We start from the raw sequence: 20,604 nt of genomic DNA, 5'->3' as shown, positions 1-20,604 counted from the left end.
AGGCTTAAAGACTGTAAACGATCCTCACTGAAGCAGAGTGAAGCTGAAGGACTGCAGGAGAGAAATCCTTCTCCAAACCCTCCGATCCAAACAAGAGTTCATCTTCTACAATCTGAAGTGTTTTAAAAGAGAAATGTTCTCTGTTGTAAAAAAGTCTCTCTCTCTCTCTCTCTCTCTCTGTCTCTCTCTCTCTCTCTCTCTCTCTCTCTCTCTCTCTCTCTCTCTCTCTCTCTCTCTCTCTCTCTCTCCTCTTCCTGGAACCAATCAGAGCTTGATCAGCCCTCCCTTTTCTTCCTGCTCTCACACGCAGCCAGCTCCACTCTGACTCTGTATTTCCTGTTTCCTCCCCTTCAGCTCTACAGTTTGTTGATGGGTGTAACCAACCAGATCTGCACAGTCACATGCACAGACACGTGCTGAGTAGAACAGGTGAAACTAGTTTTAGTTATGAGGAAGTGAATCTCACACAGTCGTTGTTAGCGAGAGCAGAAATGGCGCAGAAAGGAGTTCAGCTGGACCGGGAAACTCTTTCTTGTTCGATCTGTCTGGATCTCCTGAAGGATCCGGTGACTGTTCCCTGTGGACACAGCTACTGCATGAACTGTATTAAAGGCCACTGGGATAAAGAGGAGGAGAAGAGAGTGTACAGCTGTCCTCAGTGCAGACAGACCGTCACACCCAGGCCTGTCCTGGTGAAAAGCACCGTGTTAGCATCTTTAGTGGAGGAGCTGAAGAAGACTGGACTCCAAGCTGCTCCTGCTGATCACTGCTATGCTGGATCTGAAGACGTGGCCTGTGATGTCTGCACCGGGAGGAAACTGAAAGCCTGTAAGTCCTGTCTGCAGTGTCTGGCCTCTTACTGTCAGAATCACCTCCAGCCTCATCATGAAGCAGCTGTCTTTAAGAAACACAAGCTGGTGGAGCCGTCCAAGAAGCTCCAGGAGAACGTGTGCTCTCGTCATGATGAGGTGATGAAGATGTTCTGTCGTACTGATCAGCAGTCTATCTGTCTCATCTGTTTAATGGACCAACACAAAGGTCACGACACAGTCTCAGCTGCAGCAGAAAGGAGCGAGAAGCAGAGAGAGCTCGAGGTGAGTCAACTAAACACCCAGCAGAGAATCCAGGACGGAGAGAAAGATGTGAAGCTGCTCCAACAGGAGGTGGAGGCTATCAATGGCTCTGCTGATAAAACAGTGAGGAACAGTGAGAAGATGTTCACTGAGCTGATCCGTCTCATGGAGAAAAGACTCTCTAATGTGACGCAGCAGGTCAGATCCCAGCAGCAAACTGAAGTGAGTCGAGTCAGAGAGCGTCAGGAGAAGCTGGAGCAGGAGATCACTGAGCTGAAGAGGAAAGACGCTGAGATGGAGAAGCTGTCACACACACAGGACCACATCCAGTTTCTACAGGACTACCCCTCAGTGTCAGCACTCAGTGAATCTACACACTCATCCAGCATCAAGATCCGTCCTCTCAGGTACTTTGAGGACGTGACAGCAGCTGTGTCAGAAGTCAGAGATAAACTACAGGACGTCCTGACAGACAAATGGACAAACGTCTCACAGACACTGACTGAAGTGGATGTTTTACTGTCAGGACCAGAGGACATGACCAGAGCTGAGTTCTTACAATATTCATGTGACATCACACTGGATCCAAACACAGCATACACACTGCTGTTATTATCTGATGGGAACAGAAAAGTAACACATGTGAGTGAACATCAGTCTTATTCTAGTCACCCAGACAGATTCACTGATTGGTGTCAGGTCCTGAGTAAAGAGAGTCTGACTGGACGTTGTTACTGGGAGGTGGAGTGGACAGGAAGAGTTTATGTAGCAGTCACATACAAGAATATCAGCAGAGCAGGGAGGTCAGGTGAATGTAGGTTTGGATTTAATGACAAATCTTGGACATTACATTGTTCCAACAACAGTTATGACTTTCATCACAACAGAGTCCACACTCCTCTCTCAGGTCCTCGGTCCTCCAGAGTCGGAGTGTACCTGGATCACAGAGCAGGTATTCTGTCCTTCTACAGCATCTCTGAAACCATGACTCTCCTCCACAGAGTCCAGACCACATTCACTCAGCCTCTACATGCTGGATTCGAGGTTTATATTGGATCTGCTGAGTTGTGTAAACTGAAACGCAGATCTTTTCCATGGCTTGTGAACTTTGTCCAGCGTTCACCACATGAGTCCTGATCAGTTTGATATTTCACAGTTTAGATTCTGTATCTTGTTTGAGTTGTTCCCTCGTCTTGTTTCTCATGTTGCTGATTGTCTCTGTTAAAGGAGCTCTTGTTGATTGTGTTGTATTTCTCTGTGTGTTCAGTTTCACTCCTGATTCTGAAGCTGGTGCACACTGAGTAGAAAGCTGTCAATCAAACTTTCTGGGCGGGACTTTGAGCTCTTGTGGTGTGTAACTGTGTGAGTGTCTTTCAGCTCCTTCCTGTGTGTGTTTAGACGTGAACTCTTTCACTGCTCACCATGACTTTAGTTCAGCTGAAGGGACTTTTCTCTGAGTGAAAACATCCACTAAATATCTCAGATATTCTTCTGTGTTCTCTCTCAAAAAGGAGCAGAGGATTGAAAGCTGTTTTCAGGACAAACATGGATCTTTTCACAGCTTTTCTTTTGGAGCCCGTTGACACAAACAAAGTGTAAATGTGGATGAAGTGTATTTTACATGCCACACAATGTGATATGAACAAGTATGTGAAGTGTAAGTGTGCTGCTGTAACATGTGAACTAGTGGTAAAACAAATGGTGTTCTTAAGGTTACAGATTGGTTTCACATCAGAGACAATGAAGGGCTCTATTTGGGCTCATTCCTTCACACTGGGAAAGATAAACAGTTTGGTATTGAAGTGAGAACAGACTCTTAGGATACATTGGGGGAGATAAGAAGTCACCCCATAGTGACCTGTGTAACCTTTGAAGTCACATGTCCTGAGGAAGCACAGGGGGTGCAGGACTGTAGGAGATGCACACCTGAAGGATCAAAGCCTAAATAAAGTCCTAAATGTCCTGATGTTGTTTGGACCAATCCTGTATAAATACTAGAGTCTTTCTTTGTTCAGGAGGGATCACACCTGGCTGCTGACTCTCCCAGGTAACATGGCTCACCTGGACTGATGCTGTTTCTTGTCTTTGGAAATAAATGTCTTATATTACAAGCAAGTCAGTGTCAGCGGATATTTCTTCATCATCATCATCATCATCATAATCATCAAAGGAGGAGTAACTACATGGACATTAAAGCAGCAGAGCACAGTAGCAGAGCACAGCAGGTGACTCCTGCTAGTGTATAGCCACCTGCCCGGCCTGCCAGTAATCCAGCCTCCGGCCCCCTGCCCGGCCTTCCAGTATCCGGCTTCCGGCCACCTGCCTGGCCTGCCTGTATCCGGCCTCCGGCCACCTGCCCGGCCTGCAGCTATCCTGCCTCTCACAGTTTGTTCTAAAAATACTGCTTAATTAAAGTTGGTCGGTCTTTTAGCTTTAACTGTTTTCGTTTTGTTGAGCCTGCACTTGAGTAGTTGTAAAATGGCTCCACTTACCTCGCCTGGCTGTGACAGCTGCCACCCTCTTAGCCAGAGGATCGATGAGTTGGAAGGGAGGATGTCCACGCTGTACCAGCTAAGGGATGAGGAGCATCATGGACTCGATGGTTGTGACTCTGGGTCCCGCTGCCAACTCAACATCAACGGGAGAACTTGATTCGACTGTCCCACTCACGTCTCCAAAAAATCCTGCCATCGCGGGTGCAGCTCACTGGTCCCGGCTAGGAGCAAAAACCAAGGCGCTGGTCAACTTCACTCCCGCTCCCGGATCCCGTCGGAAATCATGGAACTCTCCCCAGAAAAGCACACCAACACCTACAGCCCTCAAATTGTCCAACAGGTTTTCCATCCTGGATGTGGAAAATTCACCCCCCCCCACCTCAAGATGACAACTCCCCTCCGCCATCGAAGCTGGCCTTCTCCACTCATTCGCCCCGTTTAGGGCTCCTGAAAACGCCCACACCCTGCCGCATTGGGACCCCCTCGAGCCCGAAGCCAGTGTCGGGTCGTCCCTCACATGTCCCGGCTGCCGTCCCCGCTGCAAACCGGGTCCGTCCTCACCCCATGTCGTCCTCTCGCGGCGCTGGTCGGGTATCCACTCTCCTGAGTGGTGGGAACCAGCAGCCGTCCCCCCTTCGTCCACTTTTTTCCCCAACCACACTGATAGTTGGTGATTCAATAATCAGAAATGTCCGCTTTTTTAATGCTGCCACACACTGTTTCCCTGGGTCCACAGTTCCAGTCATTTTAAATAAACTCCCAGCGCTGCTGCTCACTCTCCCGTCCTCCATAAAACGAGTAGTACTTCATGTCGGGACCAATGACACCTCACACAGACAGTCCGAACTGACAAAAACACATTTTTTAGACCTTTTAAACTTTCTTGGCAGCTGCGGGAAATCTGTTTTTATCTCTGGGCCGACCCCCTCCGTGGCCTGCGGAGCAGAGGGTTTTAGCAGGATTCTCAGCGTCATGACTGTTTACCTGCCACACCCCCCCAATCACTCTTCTTCTCCTGCCAAAGCTCTATGGCCACCATCACATGCGGTCCCACCCTCCAACTCCCCTCCCCGGCCACATCAGTCATTACAACAACAACCTATCACACATATCCCCACCACCATCAGTCACAGACGCCTTTGTCCTCTCAACACAAGACATATTAATCCGGCAAATCTCCGTCCACTCCCCCGGTCATCACACCCTCTCCCAAAGCAACATCACCTGAAACTGGCTTTATTCAACACCCGCTCTCTTAATAACAAGAGCCTCATTCTCAGTGAGATTATCACAGACAATAACCTGGATTTTCTTTGTCTCACCGAAACCTGGCAAAAACCTCTGGACTATCTTCCATTAAACCAAGCCACCCCCACAGGTTTCACCTACACAGACAAACCCCGCACAGAAGGCCGGGGAGGTGGCATTACTGCCATCCACAAGAAAAACATAAAAACAACAACTATCCCCATTCCTCCTGCCCCCTCCTTTGAACACCTAGCGTACAAACTCTCTGGCCCCTGTCCTCTGGTCACAGCCATCATCTATCGCCCTCCGAAACCACATCCCTCCTTCCTTTCCGATCTTTCAGACTTCCTAACACAGCTATCTGCCATCTCACCATCTGTTCTCCTCCTGGGTGACTTCAACCTTCACATTGAACCGGCCACAGAATTTCTCAAACTGTTAAAATGTTTAAACTTCTCCCAACACATAAACTTCCCAACACACAGCCGCGGTCACATTCTGGACTTGGTTTGCTCCACCAATCTTGCCATCCTACAGTTAACCAGCCACAACCTGCACATTTCCAACCACCTGGCCATCACCATGGACATAGACATCCCTGTCCCCTCCACTAAACAAAACCGGACCATAACTTTCAGAAACCTTAAATCCATCGCTCCCTTCAGCTCTCTCAGCCTCACTCACCCACTGTCTGTCCGTCTCTCCTCCACCACCATCCGACGACCCCACAGACCTTGTAAACCATTACAACAACACACTCTCCTCCTGCTTAGATCAGTTAGCCCCCGTCAAAACCAAAACTGTCTCTTTCACACTCTCTGCCCCCTGGTTCACCCACGCACTCTGCCAAATGAAGACCCGGAAAAGGCAACTCGAAAGACTCCACAATAAAACCGGACTATCAGTTCATCTCTCAGCATACACCGATCACCTTCAACAATACAAAGAAGCACTTAATGCTGCCCGGTCCACCTACTACTCCCACCTCATCCACTCTGGCTCCAACAACCCCAAGGCTCTGTTCTCCACCATAAACTCCCTCCTCAAACCTCAAGACAACATCTCGTCATCATTCACCGCTGAAAAATGCCAATCTTTCTTATCATTCCTCCAATCAAAAATCAACACCACCTACAGTAACCTCAACATCCTCAGGATCCCTCCCATCTCCCAACCTGCGTTCCCCCCTGCTTCACCACCTGCCTCACCGCCCACCACTACCCATCACCTGACCCATTTCTCTCCATTACTGCCAGCACAACTAACAACCATTATGACCGGATTAAAAACCTCCACCTGCACCCTGGACCCTCCAAACTCATCAAGGACTGCCTCCCTGTCATCTCCCCACTCGTCATCGACATCATTAACTCCTCCCTCTGCACCGGCTCTGTTCCCCAAACCCTCAAACTGGCTGCCATCACACCCATCATCAAAAAACCCGGTCTTGATCACGAAAACCCAAACAACTTCTGCCCCATCTCCAATCTCCCCTTCCTGTCAAAAATTCTGGAACGTCGCCACACAACCCACAACCCACCTCACCTCCAATAACCATTTTGAATCATTCCAGTCTGGTTTCCGTTCCAAACACAGCACTGAGACAGCTCTTTTAAAAGTCACCAATGACCACCCCCTCTGCCGACTCCGGACACCTCACCATCCTCATCCTCCTTGACCTCACAGCTGCTTTCAACACCATCAACCACTCCATCCTGCTCTCCCGTCTGGAATCCTGTCTTCACATCACCGGCACAGCACTCTCCTGGTTTCACTCCTACCTCACTGATCGACAACAGTTCATTAATATCAACAACTGCACCTCCCCCACCGCTCCCCTGTCACAAGGTGTCCCCCAGGGGTCGGTGCTTGGTCCCCTCCTCTTCATTCTTTACCTCCTCCCCCTTGGCCAGATCATCCGTCAACATAACCTTCAGTTTCACTGCTACGCCGATGACATCCAACTATACATCTCCTCCAAAGCCATCTCCAACACCACCCACTCCACACTCAGCAACTGCCTCACAGAAATTAAATCATGGATGCAAGCAAACTATCTTCAACTCAACAGCGATAAATCAGACATAATCATCATTGACCCCACATCCCGCACCAAAGCCAGTCACAACTTCTCCCTCACCTTTGATAACTGCACTCTATCCCCCTCACCGCACACCCGCAACCTGGGAATCATCTTTGACAATAACTGAAGGTTCGACCTCCACATCAAACACATCACCAGGACCGCCTTCTTCCACCTCAAAAACATTGCCCGCCTCCGCCCCTCACTCACCTTCCCTGCTGCAGAAACCCTCATCCATGCATTCATCACATCCAGACTAGATTACTGTAACAGCATCCTCCATGGTTTACCATCCAAACTCCTCAATAAACTGCAATACATCCAGAACTCAGCCGCACGCCTGCTCACCCACACCCGCTCCAGAGACCACATCACCCCCGTCCTCCGTGACCTGCACTGGCTCCCCATCACTCACCGCATACAGTTTAAAATCATCCTCCTCACATACAAAGCACTAAATAACCTGGCCCCACCTTACCTCACTGACCTGCTTCATCACGACACCCCCTCCCGTGACCTCCGCTCATCTAAAGGAAACATCCTCTCCCCACCTACACAGACCAAGCACCGAACCTGGGGAGTCAGAGCCTTCTCCATCGCTGCCCCCTCCCTCTGGAACTCAAACCCATCCGTTCCTGCACTCACCTCCCAACTTTCAAGTCCATGCTCAAAACTCACCTCTTTAAACTAGCTTTTAATACTTAACTTCTTCTTTCTCCTCTTCTCTCTCTGTTTCTCTGTCTTTTAATGTGTTTTACTGTTTTTGCTGTTTTTAACTGTTCACTGTGATTTTTACATGTAAAGAGCCTTTGAGCTCCTGTAAAAGTGCTTACAAATAAAATGTATAATTATTATTATTAAAGCAGATGTTTGTTTGAAGCAGCAGGATGTTTCATGGTGGATCCTTGAAGAAGCGTCTCGTCCTTCTGCTGTGTTGTTGTGAAGCTCAAACAATAAAGAGACAACATGTGAACATACAACAGCATCATACATGTTCACTTCTTTCATTGACACAAAGTCAGTAATAATCAGCATGTCATCCTTCACTTTCTATCATTCAACAGCTGAAGCATTCTACATGCACTGTATGTCCTGTTGTCCCCCAGGTATGTCCCCCTGTCTTTCTTTGTAGGATTCCCTTGAACTGTAATGACTCTGTTGTTCCACTAGGTGGAGCCATGAGGCCTCCAATGATTGGCTCATCTTACAGTAATAAGGACTCGTCTGAGCTTCACAGGACGTTTAGTCGTTTTTAAATCACGTTTGAACAGGAAGTCCAACCCTCTGACAACTCTAACTGTGAAAACAAGAAACCACATGGAGTCAACATGGCCGTCTTTGAGCCGCTCACATGTTTGATTCCTCCAGATCAACTGGTGAAGAACAGAGTGAAGCGTATTAATGCTTTGGGGGGACAAACAGGAAGTGACACGGGTAAACCAGTTTGAGCCTCAAACATGAGAATGATCCCGGACACTGTCCCTCAGACTCAGGAGACACTCGGGTTCACATACCTGCACAGGTGAGTCCTAGCATGAAGGAAGGTAACAACACTGTTCATGTGTCAAACATATCAAGCTTTTTATTCTGATTTGACAAAATATCAAAATTATATTCTAAGTAATCATAGGGTTAGGGTTAGGGTTAGCTAACGGCTCCAGGGTTAGCTAACGACCTAACCCTCCATGTGATAACCAAAATGGCGTTGAGTTGTTGCTCTGACTCGAGCAGACGTTCATGTTTCCACTCGGTCGTGTTTTTTCCGTGCGTGTGACATCACATGAACGCAGCGTTTAACAAACTGTAGTAGTGAACATTCTCAACACACACCTGTCCTGTCCTGCAGCTCCAACGCAGCGCGGCATGCACCTGCACAGGGGCGGAGCCAACAACACCAGAGGGCGGGGCTGGAACAGAGACGCTGTTCCAACCAGGACGCAGCTGGACGCTGAGCTGGACGATTATATGTCTCTGTCAAAGAGACGACTCGACCAGCAGCTGGATGAATACATGTCCATGACCAAGACTCGGCTGGACGCTCAGCTGGACGAGTACATGGCCATGGCCGGAAGCACTGACCTCACCTGGGACTGAGGGGGCGGGAACCCGCTGACCTCACCTGGGACTGAGGGGGCGGGGACCCGCTGACCTCACCTGGGACTGAGGGGGCGGGGACCCGCTGACCTCACCTGGGACTGAGGGGGCGGGGACCCACTGACCTCACCTGGGACTGAGAGGGCGGGGACCCACTGACCTCACCTGGGACTGAGGGGGCGGGGACCCACTGACCTCACCTGGGACTGAGGGGGTGGGGACCCGCTGACCTCACCTGGGACTGAGAGGGCGGGGACCCACTGACCTCACCTGGGACTGAGGGGGCGGGGACCCACTGACCTCACCTGGGACTGAGGGGGCGGGGACCCACTGACCTCACCTGGGACTGAGGGGGGGTGGGAGAACAGTGTGACGGCCTCTTCCTGGTTTGTTCTTTGCTGGCTGTGTTCTCCTTGTTGCAGGTATGTGGGTGGAGTCAAGGAGGCCTCTCATGCAGCACACCTGAGCAGGCTAATCCAGACTCTATAAAGCAGAGCCTCTCAATCTACTCTCTCTCTCTTCTCTGGCCTGCAGACGGCTCCACATTCGTTTGATTGCTGTTGATCTTGATTGCTATCCACACACACAGACACACACACACACACACACACACACACACACACACCTACACACACACACACACACACACACACACACACACACACACACACACACACACACACACACACACACACTCATAAAAAACAAGACTTTATAAATGAATAAATGTCAGTAAATAATCTTTTGGAACAAAGTACAGACTGTGTGTGGTCTCCTTATTTTTGTCACCTACTGTTGAGCCTGGTTTTGACAAAATGGAGTCTCGTCCAGTTCAGGTGAGTTTTGTGAAGAAGCTTGTTTGTTCTGCTGTTGGTTTTATTTTCCGCTGTACTTGTAAAGGTTTAGGCCTTTAGGACATAGAGGGTGAAAGAGTGTCAGTATTTGACTTTGAGCATTGAATTTGCTCAGTACTAGTTTTGGGAGGCCTTATAGTCTAGTTAAATACATTTCATTTGATTGTTTTTACAGTTTTGATTTACACATTTTGTCTAGTTCATAAGGAAGGCTGATTGTCCTCTTCTAAAAAGCAGAAGTCGCACTGGTGGTCAACATGTCAAACCTGCTTCTCTCAGTGCTCCTGTTAGAAATGTTGCAGCTGTCTTGGAAAAAGTTGAACATGATGCTGAGAAGTATTCTGGTTTTGAAGCTTTTGTGTCTGATGGGTTTGCAGCACTCCAGGATAGTGACCGTAAGGTGGCTGTTAAAATCCTGCGCAAAAGATTCATTTATTCTTGCTTCTGTGCTGCCTTTTTCTCAGGAGACGGACACTGGGGACTGTGTACTGGTACGGGGAATGGGTTTGATTCCTCTCTGTGTGCCTTTACACAACGCTAATCTGTCATGTGGATGGTGATGTCCAAATTGGTGTTCGGCCTGCTTTGCCTATAGATGGAATAGAAGTTATTCTTGGTAATGACTTGGCTGGCAACCGTGTTTGGGCTGATGGTTGCCCACCTACTGAGTTGAGACCTGTGAAAAATGAAACTGATGATTGTGAAAAGGAGTTTCCTGAAGTATTTGTGGCTTGTGTGATGACGAGGGCAATGTCTAAAGCTAAGTCTACGTCAGAGGAGAAGGAAGAGTGTGACGTGGAATTAGATTTGCATGTCCCTGAATCTCTTCCTGTTTCGCAGCAAGAGCTTAACACTGAGCAGAAAGCTGATGAATCTTTAAATGATATGTTTGCCTCAGTACAACCGAGCAGTGAAGCTGAAAGTGCAGCCTCTGGCTACTTTCTGCAGAGTGGTGTATTGGTACGTAAGTGGGCTTCCCAGGGTCCCGACAGTGTTGGTGATCCAGTCGTCCAAATAGTGGTTCCTACAAAGCTACGAAATGAAGTGTTGAAGTGTTCTCATGACCAGATGCCCCGCATCAAGCGTGATGTGACAGCGTACATTAAGACGTGCCATACATGTCATATGACAGGTAAACCTAACCAGTGTATTAAGCCTGCACCTCTCTATCCAATCCTGGTGATTGATAATCCATTTGAACATTTGATCATAGATTGTGTTGGACCTTTGCCAAGATCAGAATCTGGTTCTGAGTATCTGTTGACTGTTATGTGTCAGGTTACACGCTATCCTGCCACATATCCATTGTGTACTATCACAGCCAAATCAGTCGTTAAAGCATTGACTCAGTTTATTGTGATATTTGGTTTACCGAAAATCATACAGAGTGACCAGGGGTCAAATTTCTCATCACACTTGTTTTCACAAGTTCTGAATCAGTTAAAAGTCCAGCATAATCAAGCGTCTGCATATCACGCACAAAGCCAAGGTGCTTTGGAGCGTTTTCATCAAACTCTCAAGTCTTTGTTGCTTCTCATATTGCACTGAGCTGAGAAGGGATTGGGAGGAAGGATTGCCATGGTTGCTTTTGACTGCAAGGGAAGTGTGTCAAGAGAGCACTGGGTCCAGTCCTAATGACCTTGTCTTTGGCCATAAGGTACGTGGCCCTTTGACTGTGCTTCCAGATGAGTGGATGGTGAAGGAACCTCCTGTGAATTTGATTGAGTCTGTAAATGGTTTTCGACACAGACTTTACATGAACAATTAGCAAAACAAAAAGTAGTGAAATCTCAGGCTAAGATGAAGCATCTGTATGACCAACATTCTGAGAAGCGTCAGTTTAGTGAGGGTGATCGAGTGCTCGCTTTGTTGCCGATACTTGGGTCACCATTTCAAGCCAAGTTTGTCGGTCCTTATACTGTAGTGAGGCAGCTGTCAGAGCAAAACTATCTGATTGCATCGCCAGATCGAAGAAAACAAAATCAACTTTGTCACATGAACTTATTGAAGCCTTATTATGTGCGTTCTTTGTCTCAGCCTAATGCCGGTGTCTCTGTTTCTCCTTCCTTAGAAGTAGGTCCAGTTCTGGCTTCCTGTACAGTGGTGCAGTCATCTCTGGGGGGGGGGGGAGGATGTGACAACATCAGATGATTCGGTTCTCCGTGGACGTTTGAAAAAGTCTGAAACTCTTCAGAAATTTAGATGTGGTGTTGGCCCATTTGAGTGTCGATAAACGTTCAGAATCAGATTTATTTTGTCATTGATACAGGTACAAGTACAACGACCTGGCTTCATCTCAGAACCTTTGGAGAGGGAGGGGGAGGGCGTGTTACAGGAAGGATGCAGGGGGAGGGCGTGTTACAGGTAGGATGCAGGGGGAGGGCGTGTTACAGGAAGGATGCAGGGGGAGGGCGTGTTACAGGAAGGATGCAGGGGGAGGGGGAGGGGGTGTTACAGGTAGGATGCAGGGGGAGGGCGTGTTACAGGAAGGATGCAGGGGGAGGGGGTGTTACAGGTAGGATGCAGGGGGAGGGGGTGTTACAGGAAGGATGCAGGGGGAGGGCGTGTTACAGGTAGGATGCAGGGGGAGGGGGTGTTACAGGAAGGATGCAGGGGGAGGGCGTGTTACAGGTAGGATGCAGGGGGAGGGGGTGTTACAGGTAGGATGCAGGGGGAGGGGGAGGGCGTGTTACAGGTAGGATGCAGGGGGAGGGGGAGGGCGTGTTACAGGTAGGATGCAGTGGGAGGGGGGGCATAAAAAACACTACTTCCATGCTATGCCTGTAGAAGGAGGCACAGATTGAATGCAGGGAAAAAACATTGCCCTTACATACAGTAGCAGAGTGTGTAAGGGTGGGAGGGAAGACGGTGTGTTCAGGGAGCGTGCATCATATGTTTGTGTGTGTGTGTGCCTGGCTTCCCCGGGCTCGCTCAGGTCAGAATGTTCTCACTCGCGATAGCCGGTGAAAACACTGCGTGTGCTGTGGAGACAACCTCGGCGCCTCTCAGAGTTCACTGATAACATTTGCAAAAACACAGTCCCACTCAGTGGAGACGTCCTTGGCCTGGGCTCCTCCGGCAGAAACAACAGGTGCATGTGGGAGGGTTGGGGTGGGTAGTGTTGGGAGCGTGTCTCCGTCCTTGTCCATCTGTGGAGGAAAATGTCCGTCTGTGGGAACCAAATTAAATCCAACAAACTCCTTTAGGACGAGGGGACACATGTTTGTCTGTCCCCCTTAAAGTTTTTCAAGTCCGGCTCTCAACAGGTTCAACTCACCTTGCATCGCAGTGAGCTTTCCCCAGATTCCATCCATCCTTCGGCCTAGCTCTGCCAGCGCCACAGTCTGTGCTCCAACAGCTTTGCCCATCTCGATCATCATGACCGGCAGCCTCGGTGCTCCCGCCAGAGGTGCCGTCTTCCCAATTTTCCGGTACACCAGAGCTATGCCAAGGCCAATCAGCATTAGACCGGTGAACATGAAGCCGAATATGTCCACATCCTCAACATCTTCCACCGAAAGCACTCCCAGGCACATGACTCTCCATGTACTCCACGGAAACGTTCAGAGTTGATTGAAATAATACAGAGTTATCCATCTCTATTTCAGGACACGCCTTCAAAAACAACTCTGATTGAGCATGACATTGACGTGGGTGATGCACAACCAATTCGGCAAAGATTCTATCGAGTCTCTGAAGAGAAGAGGAAAATCATTGATAATGAAGTGAAGTATATGTTGGAGAATCACATTGCAGTTCCTTCTTCTTCTAGTTGGGCATCTCCCTGTTTGATCATTGAAAAGTCTGACAGGTCTCTGAGATGTTGCACAGATTTTAGAAAGGTCAACGCTGTGACAAAGCTGGATTCACTTCCACTGCCTCGTGTTGAGGATTGTATTGATCAAGTCGGTGCAGCTAATTATGTTAGCAAATGTGATCTTTTAAAGGGATATTGGCAAGTGCCATTGACCAAGAGAGCTCAGGAAATATCTGCATTAATAACACCATCTGGTCTGTACTCTTATACAGTCATGGGGTTTGGGTTGCGTAACTCTACTTTTCAACGCTTAATGAACATGGTGGTTAATGGACTCAAAGGTTGTGCTGTTTACCTAGATGATGTGGTTATATACAGTAACACCTGGGAAGATCATCTAACTCGTGTTCACGTCTTGTTTCAACGTCTAGCTGATGGCAATCTGACTATAAACCGACCCAAATGTGAGTTTGAGAAAGCAACTGTGACCTATCTTGGTAAAGTTGTTGGTCAGGGTCACGTGAGGCCAGTCGAGGCCAACGTTTCCACAGTTGATAAATTTCCTGTTCCTACCAATAAAAAGGAGTTGATGAGGTTTTTGGGTTTAGTTGGTTATTATCGCTGTTTCTGTTGAAGTTTCTCATCTGTGGTGGCTCCTTTAACAGATTTGCTGGAGGTGAAATCACATTTTATTTGGTCTGCCATCTGTCAGCAAGCATTTTGTAACATTAAGTGTCTGTTGTGTTCAGCTCCTGTCTTGTGATCAACCTTTTACACTTCAGGTTGATGCAAGCAATGTTGGTGCAGGTGCTGTTCTCCAGGTATTGAGCGTCCAGTTAGCTTCTTCTCCAAGAAGTTTACTTCCTATCAGTTCAACTATTCAGTTGTAGAAAAGGAAGCGTTGGCACTGATTTTGGCTTTACAACATTTTCATGTCTACCTTGACTCATGAATGCCGATCAGAGTATTTACTGATCATAATCCGTTGACATTTTTGAACTCTTTACAAAATCCAAATCAGAGACTCATGAGATGGGCTCTGTTTTTGCAGCCATATAACTTGAACATACAGCACGTTAAAGGAAAAGATAATATAATGGCTGATGCTCTGTCACGTGCACCTTTGTAACTCTCCACATATCCTCTTCACTTCTTGTTACACTCCTCTGCAGTCTCTTCCCTTCTTCCTCTTAAAATTGCTCCTAGGCACCAAGGTTGCTGAGGTTGGAGATGCTGAGTCTGACAGGGGGAGGTGTGTCAAGAGTGATGACGGCTTGATTGGAGTTATTGTGAGTATTAGGACATTCACACTTATAAATCTGCATTATAAAGTTCAATTTGTCGAATGTGATGAAAAAAGGACAAAGTGTACTTCTGGTTATCTGCTGATTTAGCACTAGTGTATTTGTCCAGGGTTGAACCCTTGACTTGTGGGGGGGAGTGTGACGGCCTCAGGGTTGGCCTCTTCCTGGTTTGTTCTTTGCTGGCTGTGTTCTCCTTGTTGCAGGTATGTGGGTGGAGTCAAGGAGGCCTCTCATGCAGCACACCTGAGCAGGCTAATCCAGACTCTATAAAGCAGAGCCTCTCAATCTACTCTCTCTCTCTTCTCTGGCCTGCAGACGGCTCCACATTCGTTTGATTGCTGTTGATCTTGATTGATATACACCAACACACACACACACACACACACACACACACACCAACACACACACAGACACACAGACACACACACACACACACAGACACACACACACACACACACATACACTCCTCACTGCATACAAACTGACTTTTCTCATCAAAAACAAGACTTTGTAAATTAATAATTGTAAGTAAATAATCTTTTGGAACAATGTACAGACTGTGTGTGGTCTCCCTATTTTTGTCACCTACTGTTGAGCCAGATTGTGACAACACACACACACACACAACATTAGCTAACATTAGCTTGCTAGCACTGCAATGCAGGACACTGGTGATTGAAGCTAACAGCTAACGACAGATCGCTAACATTAGCATGCTAATACAATAATGCAGCTCGAGAAAGGGGGCTAAATTTTGAGTTGTTTGGACATGAGTGCAGGGGCGGTTGAAGGTGTGTCTCTAGAGGAAGGCAGAGGCTTCAGTATGGAGGGGGCGTGGCCTAACAGCAGTTTGTTTTAGTTTAATGTTGGAGCTCGAGGGCGACACCTGCTGGATGAGAAAGTTGAAGGTTCTTCCCCTAAAGACTGTTTTTATTCGACCTCTCGTTAGAAAGAAGACGCCTTGGAGGTTTTGTGACTCAGCATCTTTACCTGCACTCCTCCAGCAGGTGGCGCTCTAACAGTCTGACATGTGTTGTTTGTGTTACAGATGGATTGGGTTTGGTCTCGTCTGACGACCATGTCGGAGCGTCTGACTCAGCAGCGCCCCCCAAAGTACGAGACGTCTGCAGAGCTGCTCTACGACATCTGGAGGCTCTTCAAAGACGCCTCACAGGTACGAACAATGACATCATCAGAGAGTATCCGATGTTTTGTAAATGAATCAGCTGATCGATGTCGTGCTTCCTGTTGTCCCTTTTCCAGGACAACGCCAGCGTGAACGTTCTGCTGGAGAATTTTGAGAGCAAGGTGAAGGAAACTTTCAGCTCTGATCTTACTCATCCAGACCAGAATTTGCCGAGATGCAGCTCGCACACCAAACCTGCCAAAACACACACCGGACCCGCTGTGATGTCACAGGAGGGGTCAGAGGTCGAGCAGGTGTTGAACGATAAGTGTGAGCTGAAGAACACGAGGAAGAGGCCGGGCGATTGTTCAGACCTGAATGAAGCCAGGAAGAGGAAGACGAAATCTGACCTCTGACTCCGCCCACAAACACCTCTCAGGGTCTACATCAGCTGAGGCATTCTGGGAGTTGAAGTTCAGTCAGTGTTAAATCTCTTCGTCCAATGAACGTGGAGGCACAGTCTGATGTTTGCAGGAACAGGCTTAAAGACTGTAAACGATCCTCACTGAAGCAGAGTGAAGCTGAAGGACTGCAGGAGAGAAATCCTTCTCCAAACCCTCCGATCCAAACAAGAGTTCATCTTCTACAATCTGAAGTGTTTTAAAAGAGAAATGTTCTCTGTTGTAAAAAAGTCTCTCTCTCTCTCTCTCTCTCTCTGTCTCTCTCTCTCTCTCTCTCTCTCTCTCTCTCTCTCTCTCTCTCTCTCTCTCTCTCTCTCTCTCTCTCCTCTTCCTGGAACCAATCAGAGCTTGATCAGCCCTCCCTTTTCTTCCTGCTCTCACACGCAGCCAGCTCCACTCTGACTCTGTATTTCCTGTTTCCTCCCCTTCAGCTCTACAGTTTGTTGATGGGTGTAACCAACCAGATCTGCACAGTCACATGCACAGACACGTGCTGAGTAGAACAGGTGAAACTAGTTTTAGTTATGAGGAAGTGAATCTCACACAGTCGTTGTTAGCGAGAGCAGAAATGGCGCAGAAAGGAGTTCAGCTGGACCGGGAAACTCTTTCTTGTTCGATCTGTCTGGATCTCCTGAAGGATCCGGTGACTGTTCCCTGTGGACACAGCTACTGCATGAACTGTATTAAAGGCCACTGGGATAAAGAGGAGGAGAAGAGAGTGTACAGCTGTCCTCAGTGCAGACAGACCGTCACACCCAGGCCTGTCCTGGTGAAAAGCACCGTGTTAGCATCTTTAGTGGAGGAGCTGAAGAAGACTGGACTCCAAGCTGCTCCTGCTGATCACTGCTATGCTGGATCTGAAGACGTGGCCTGTGATGTCTGCACCGGGAGGAAACTGAAAGCCTGTAAGTCCTGTCTGCAGTGTCTGGCCTCTTACTGTCAGAATCACCTCCAGCCTCATCATGAAGCAGCTGTCTTTAAGAAACACAAGCTGGTGGAGCCGTCCAAGAAGCTCCAGGAGAACGTGTGCTCTCGTCATGATGAGGTGATGAAGATGTTCTGTCGTACTGATCAGCAGTCTATCTGTCTCATCTGTTTAATGGACCAACACAAAGGTCACGACACAGTCTCAGCTGCAGCAGAAAGGAGCGAGAAGCAGAGAGAGCTCGAGGTGAGTCAACTAAACACCCAGCAGAGAATCCAGGACGGAGAGAAAGATGTGAAGCTGCTCCAACAGGAGGTGGAGGCTATCAATGGCTCTGCTGATAAAACAGTGAGGAACAGTGAGAAGATGTTCACTGAGCTGATCCGTCTCATGGAGAAAAGACTCTCTAATGTGACGCAGCAGGTCAGATCCCAGCAGCAAACTGAAGTGAGTCGAGTCAGAGAGCGTCAGGAGAAGCTGGAGCAGGAGATCACTGAGCTGAAGAGGAAAGACGCTGAGATGGAGAAGCTGTCACACACACAGGACCACATCCAGTTTCTACAGGACTACCCCTCAGTGTCAGCACTCAGTGAATCTACACACTCATCCAGCATCAAGATCCGTCCTCTCAGGTACTTTGAGGACGTGACAGCAGCTGTGTCAGAAGTCAGAGATAAACTACAGGACGTCCTGACAGACAAATGGACAAACGTCTCACAGACACTGACTGAAGTGGATGTTTTACTGTCAGGACCAGAGGACATGACCAGAGCTGAGTTCTTACAATATTCATGTGACATCACACTGGATCCAAACACAGCATACACACTGCTGTTATTATCTGATGGGAACAGAAAAGTAACACATGTGAGTGAACATCAGTCTTATTCTAGTCACCCAGACAGATTCACTGATTGGTGTCAGGTCCTGAGTAAAGAGAGTCTGACTGGACGTTGTTACTGGGAGGTGGAGTGGACAGGAAGAGTTTATGTAGCAGTCACATACAAGAATATCAGCAGAGCAGGGAGGTCAGGTGAATGTAGGTTTGGATTTAATGACAAATCTTGGACATTACATTGTTCCAACAACAGTTATGACTTTCATCACAACAGAGTCCACACTCCTCTCTCAGGTCCTCGGTCCTCCAGAGTCGGAGTGTACCTGGATCACAGAGCAGGTATTCTGTCCTTCTACAGCATCTCTGAAACCATGACTCTCCTCCACAGAGTCCAGACCACATTCACTCAGCCTCTACATGCTGGATTCGAGGTTTATATTGGATCTGCTGAGTTGTGTAAACTGAAACGCAGATCTTTTCCATGGCTTGTGAACTTTGTCCAGCGTTCACCACATGAGTCCTGATCAGTTTGATATTTCACAGTTTAGATTCTGTATCTTGTTTGAGTTGTTCCCTCGTCTTGTTTCTCATGTTGCTGATTGTCTCTGTTAAAGGAGCTCTTGTTGATTGTGTTGTATTTCTCTGTGGGTTCAGTTTCACTCCTGATTCTGAAGCTGGTGCACACTGAGTAGAAAGCTGTCAATCAAACTTTCTGGGCGGGACTTTGAGCTCTTGTGGTGTGTAACTGTGTGAGTGTCTTTCAGCTCCTTCCTGTGTGTGTTTAGACGTGAACTCTTTCACTGCTCACCATGACTTTAGTTCAGCTGAAGGGACTTTTCTCTGAGTGAAAACATCCACTAAATATCTCAGATATTCTTCTGTGTTCTCTCTCAAAAAGGAGCAGAGGATTGAAAGCTGTTTTCAGGACAAACATGGATCTTTTCACAGCTTTTCTTTTGGAGCCCGTTGACACAAACAAAGTGTAAATGTGGATGAAGTGTATTTTACATGCCACACAATGTGATATGAACAAGTATGTGAAGTGTAAGTGTGCTGCTGTAACATGTGAACTAGTGGTGAAACAAATGGTGTTCTTAAGGTTACAGATTGGTTTCACATCAGAGACAATGAAGGGCTCTATTTGGGCTCATTCCTTCACACTGGGAAAGATAAACAGTTTGGTATTGAAGTGAGAACAGACTCTTAGGATACATTGGGGGAGATAAGAAGTCACCCCATAGTGACCTGTGTAACCTTTGAAGTCACATGTCCTGAGGAAGCACAGGGGGTGCAGGACTGTAGGAGATGCACACCTGAAGGATCAAAGCCTAAATAAAGTCCTAAATGTCCTGATGTTGTTTGGACCAATCCTGTATAAATACTAGAGTCTTTCTTTGTTCAGGAGGGATCACACCTGGCTGCTGACTCTCCCAGGTAACATGGCTCACCTGGACTGATGCTGTTTCTTGTCTTTGGAAATAAATGTCTTATATTACAAGCAAGTCAGTGTCAGTGGATATTTCTTATTCATCATCATCATCATCATCAAAGGAGGAGTAACTACATGGACATTAAAGCAGTAGAGCACAGCAGGTGACTCCGGCTAGTGTCCAGCCACCTGCCCGGCCTGCCATTATCCGGCCTCCGGCCACCTGCCCGGCCTGCCGGTATCCTGCCTCTCAAAGTTTGTTCTAACAATACTGCTTATCTAAAGTTAAAAAGTTGGTCGCTCTTTTAGCTTTAACTGTTTCCCTTTTGTTGAGCCTGCACTTGAGTAGTTGTAAAATGGCTCCACTTACCTCGCCTGGCTGTGACAGCTGCCACCCTCTTAGCCAGAGGATCGATGTGTTGGAAGGGAGGATGTCCACGCTGAACCAGCTAAGGTATGAGGAGCATTTCCCTCAGGATCAATAAAGTATCTATCTATCATGGACTCGATGGTTGTCACTCTGGGTCCCGCTGCCAACTCAACATCAGTGGGAGAACTTGATTCGACTGTCCCACTCACGTCTCCAAAAAATCCTGCCATCGCGGGCGCAGCTCACTGGTCCCGGCTAGGAGCAAAAACCAAGGCGCTGGTCAACTTCACTCAAGCTCCCGGATCCCGTCGGAAATCATGGAACTCTCCCCAGAAAAGCACACCAACACCTACAGCCCTCAAATTGTCCAACAGGTTTTCCATCCTGGATGTGGAAAATTCCCCCCCCCCACCTCAAGATGACAACTCCCCTCCGCCATCGAAGCTGGCCTTCTCCACTCATTCGCCCCGTTTAGGGCTCCTGAAAACGCCCACACCCTGCCGCATTGGGACCCCCTCGAGCCCGAAGCCAGTGTCGGGGCGTCCCT

The 20,604-nt window shown here is 48.0% G+C and overlaps 3 protein-coding genes across 5 annotated transcripts; all 3 read left to right on the top strand.

The window, feature by feature from the left end:
• Nucleotides 1-3: 3 nt before the first annotated feature.
• On the top strand, nt 4-2,153 carry LOC306823599 (tripartite motif-containing protein 16-like). Its single transcript, XM_079343225.1, has 2 exons — nt 4-1,881; nt 1,961-2,153. Exons 1-2 carry the CDS (start codon nt 402-404, stop codon nt 2,059-2,061), a joined length of 1,581 nt encoding a protein of 526 aa, XP_079199351.1. The 5' UTR covers nt 4-401; the 3' UTR covers nt 2,062-2,153.
• A 7,585-nt stretch (nt 2,154-9,738) lies between these two features.
• LOC306823611 (uncharacterized protein) lies at nt 9,739-16,559 on the top strand. 2 transcript variants are annotated; one of them, XM_079343280.1, is made up of 3 exons: nt 9,739-9,829; nt 15,957-16,082; nt 16,172-16,559. In XM_079343280.1, the coding sequence occupies exons 1-3, from the start codon at nt 9,809-9,811 to the stop codon at nt 16,448-16,450; spliced, it is 426 nt and encodes a 141-aa protein (XP_079199406.1). In that variant the 5' UTR covers nt 9,739-9,808; the 3' UTR covers nt 16,451-16,559. The 2 variants fall into 2 exon arrangements, with proteins under 2 accessions (XP_079199406.1, XP_079199405.1); XM_079343279.1 differs by lacking the exon at nt 9,739-9,829 and adding an exon at nt 13,579-14,893.
• A 16-nt stretch (nt 16,560-16,575) lies between these two features.
• LOC306823598 (tripartite motif-containing protein 16-like) lies at nt 16,576-18,895 on the top strand. Of its 2 annotated transcripts, none has more exons than XM_079343224.1 (2): nt 16,576-18,453; nt 18,647-18,895. In XM_079343224.1, the coding sequence occupies exons 1-2, from the start codon at nt 16,974-16,976 to the stop codon at nt 18,721-18,723; spliced, it is 1,557 nt and encodes a 518-aa protein (XP_079199350.1). In that variant the 5' UTR covers nt 16,576-16,973; the 3' UTR covers nt 18,724-18,895. The 2 variants fall into 2 exon arrangements, with proteins under 2 accessions (XP_079199350.1, XP_079199349.1); XM_079343223.1 differs by having other exon boundaries at nt 18,533-18,733.
• Nucleotides 18,896-20,604: the final 1,709 nt, after the last annotated feature.

The sequence above is a fragment of the Symphodus melops genome, assembly GCF_947650265.1.
Source record: "Symphodus melops genome assembly, chromosome: 5".
Classification (NCBI taxonomy): Eukaryota; Metazoa; Chordata; class Actinopteri; order Labriformes; family Labridae; genus Symphodus; species Symphodus melops.
Note: the sequence above shows the minus strand (reverse complement) of the source record. Positions and strands in the feature narration are given on the sequence as shown.

What these genes read in the sequence shown, in the direction of transcription:
- LOC306823598 (XM_079343223.1), top strand. Translation starts at nt 16,974, where the DNA reads ATGCACAGACACGTGCTGAGTAGAACAGGTGAAACTAGTTTTAGTTAT. An exon ending in CAGCAGAGCAGGGAGGTCAG is followed by an intron (nt 18,454 to 18,532) that starts GTGAATGTAGGT and finishes TCATCACAACAG; the next exon opens with AGTCCACACTCCTCTCTCAG.
- LOC306823611 (XM_079343279.1), top strand. Translation starts at nt 14,708, where the DNA reads ATGCTCTGTCACGTGCACCTTTGTAACTCTCCACATATCCTCTTCACT. An exon ending in ACGGCTTGATTGGAGTTATT is followed by an intron (nt 14,894 to 15,956) that starts GTGAGTATTAGG and finishes TTTGTGTTACAG; the next exon opens with ATGGATTGGGTTTGGTCTCG. An exon ending in TCTTCAAAGACGCCTCACAG is followed by an intron (nt 16,083 to 16,171) that starts GTACGAACAATG and finishes TCCCTTTTCCAG; the next exon opens with GACAACGCCAGCGTGAACGT.
- LOC306823599 (XM_079343225.1), top strand. Translation starts at nt 402, where the DNA reads ATGCACAGACACGTGCTGAGTAGAACAGGTGAAACTAGTTTTAGTTAT. An exon ending in CAGCAGAGCAGGGAGGTCAG is followed by an intron (nt 1,882 to 1,960) that starts GTGAATGTAGGT and finishes TCATCACAACAG; the next exon opens with AGTCCACACTCCTCTCTCAG.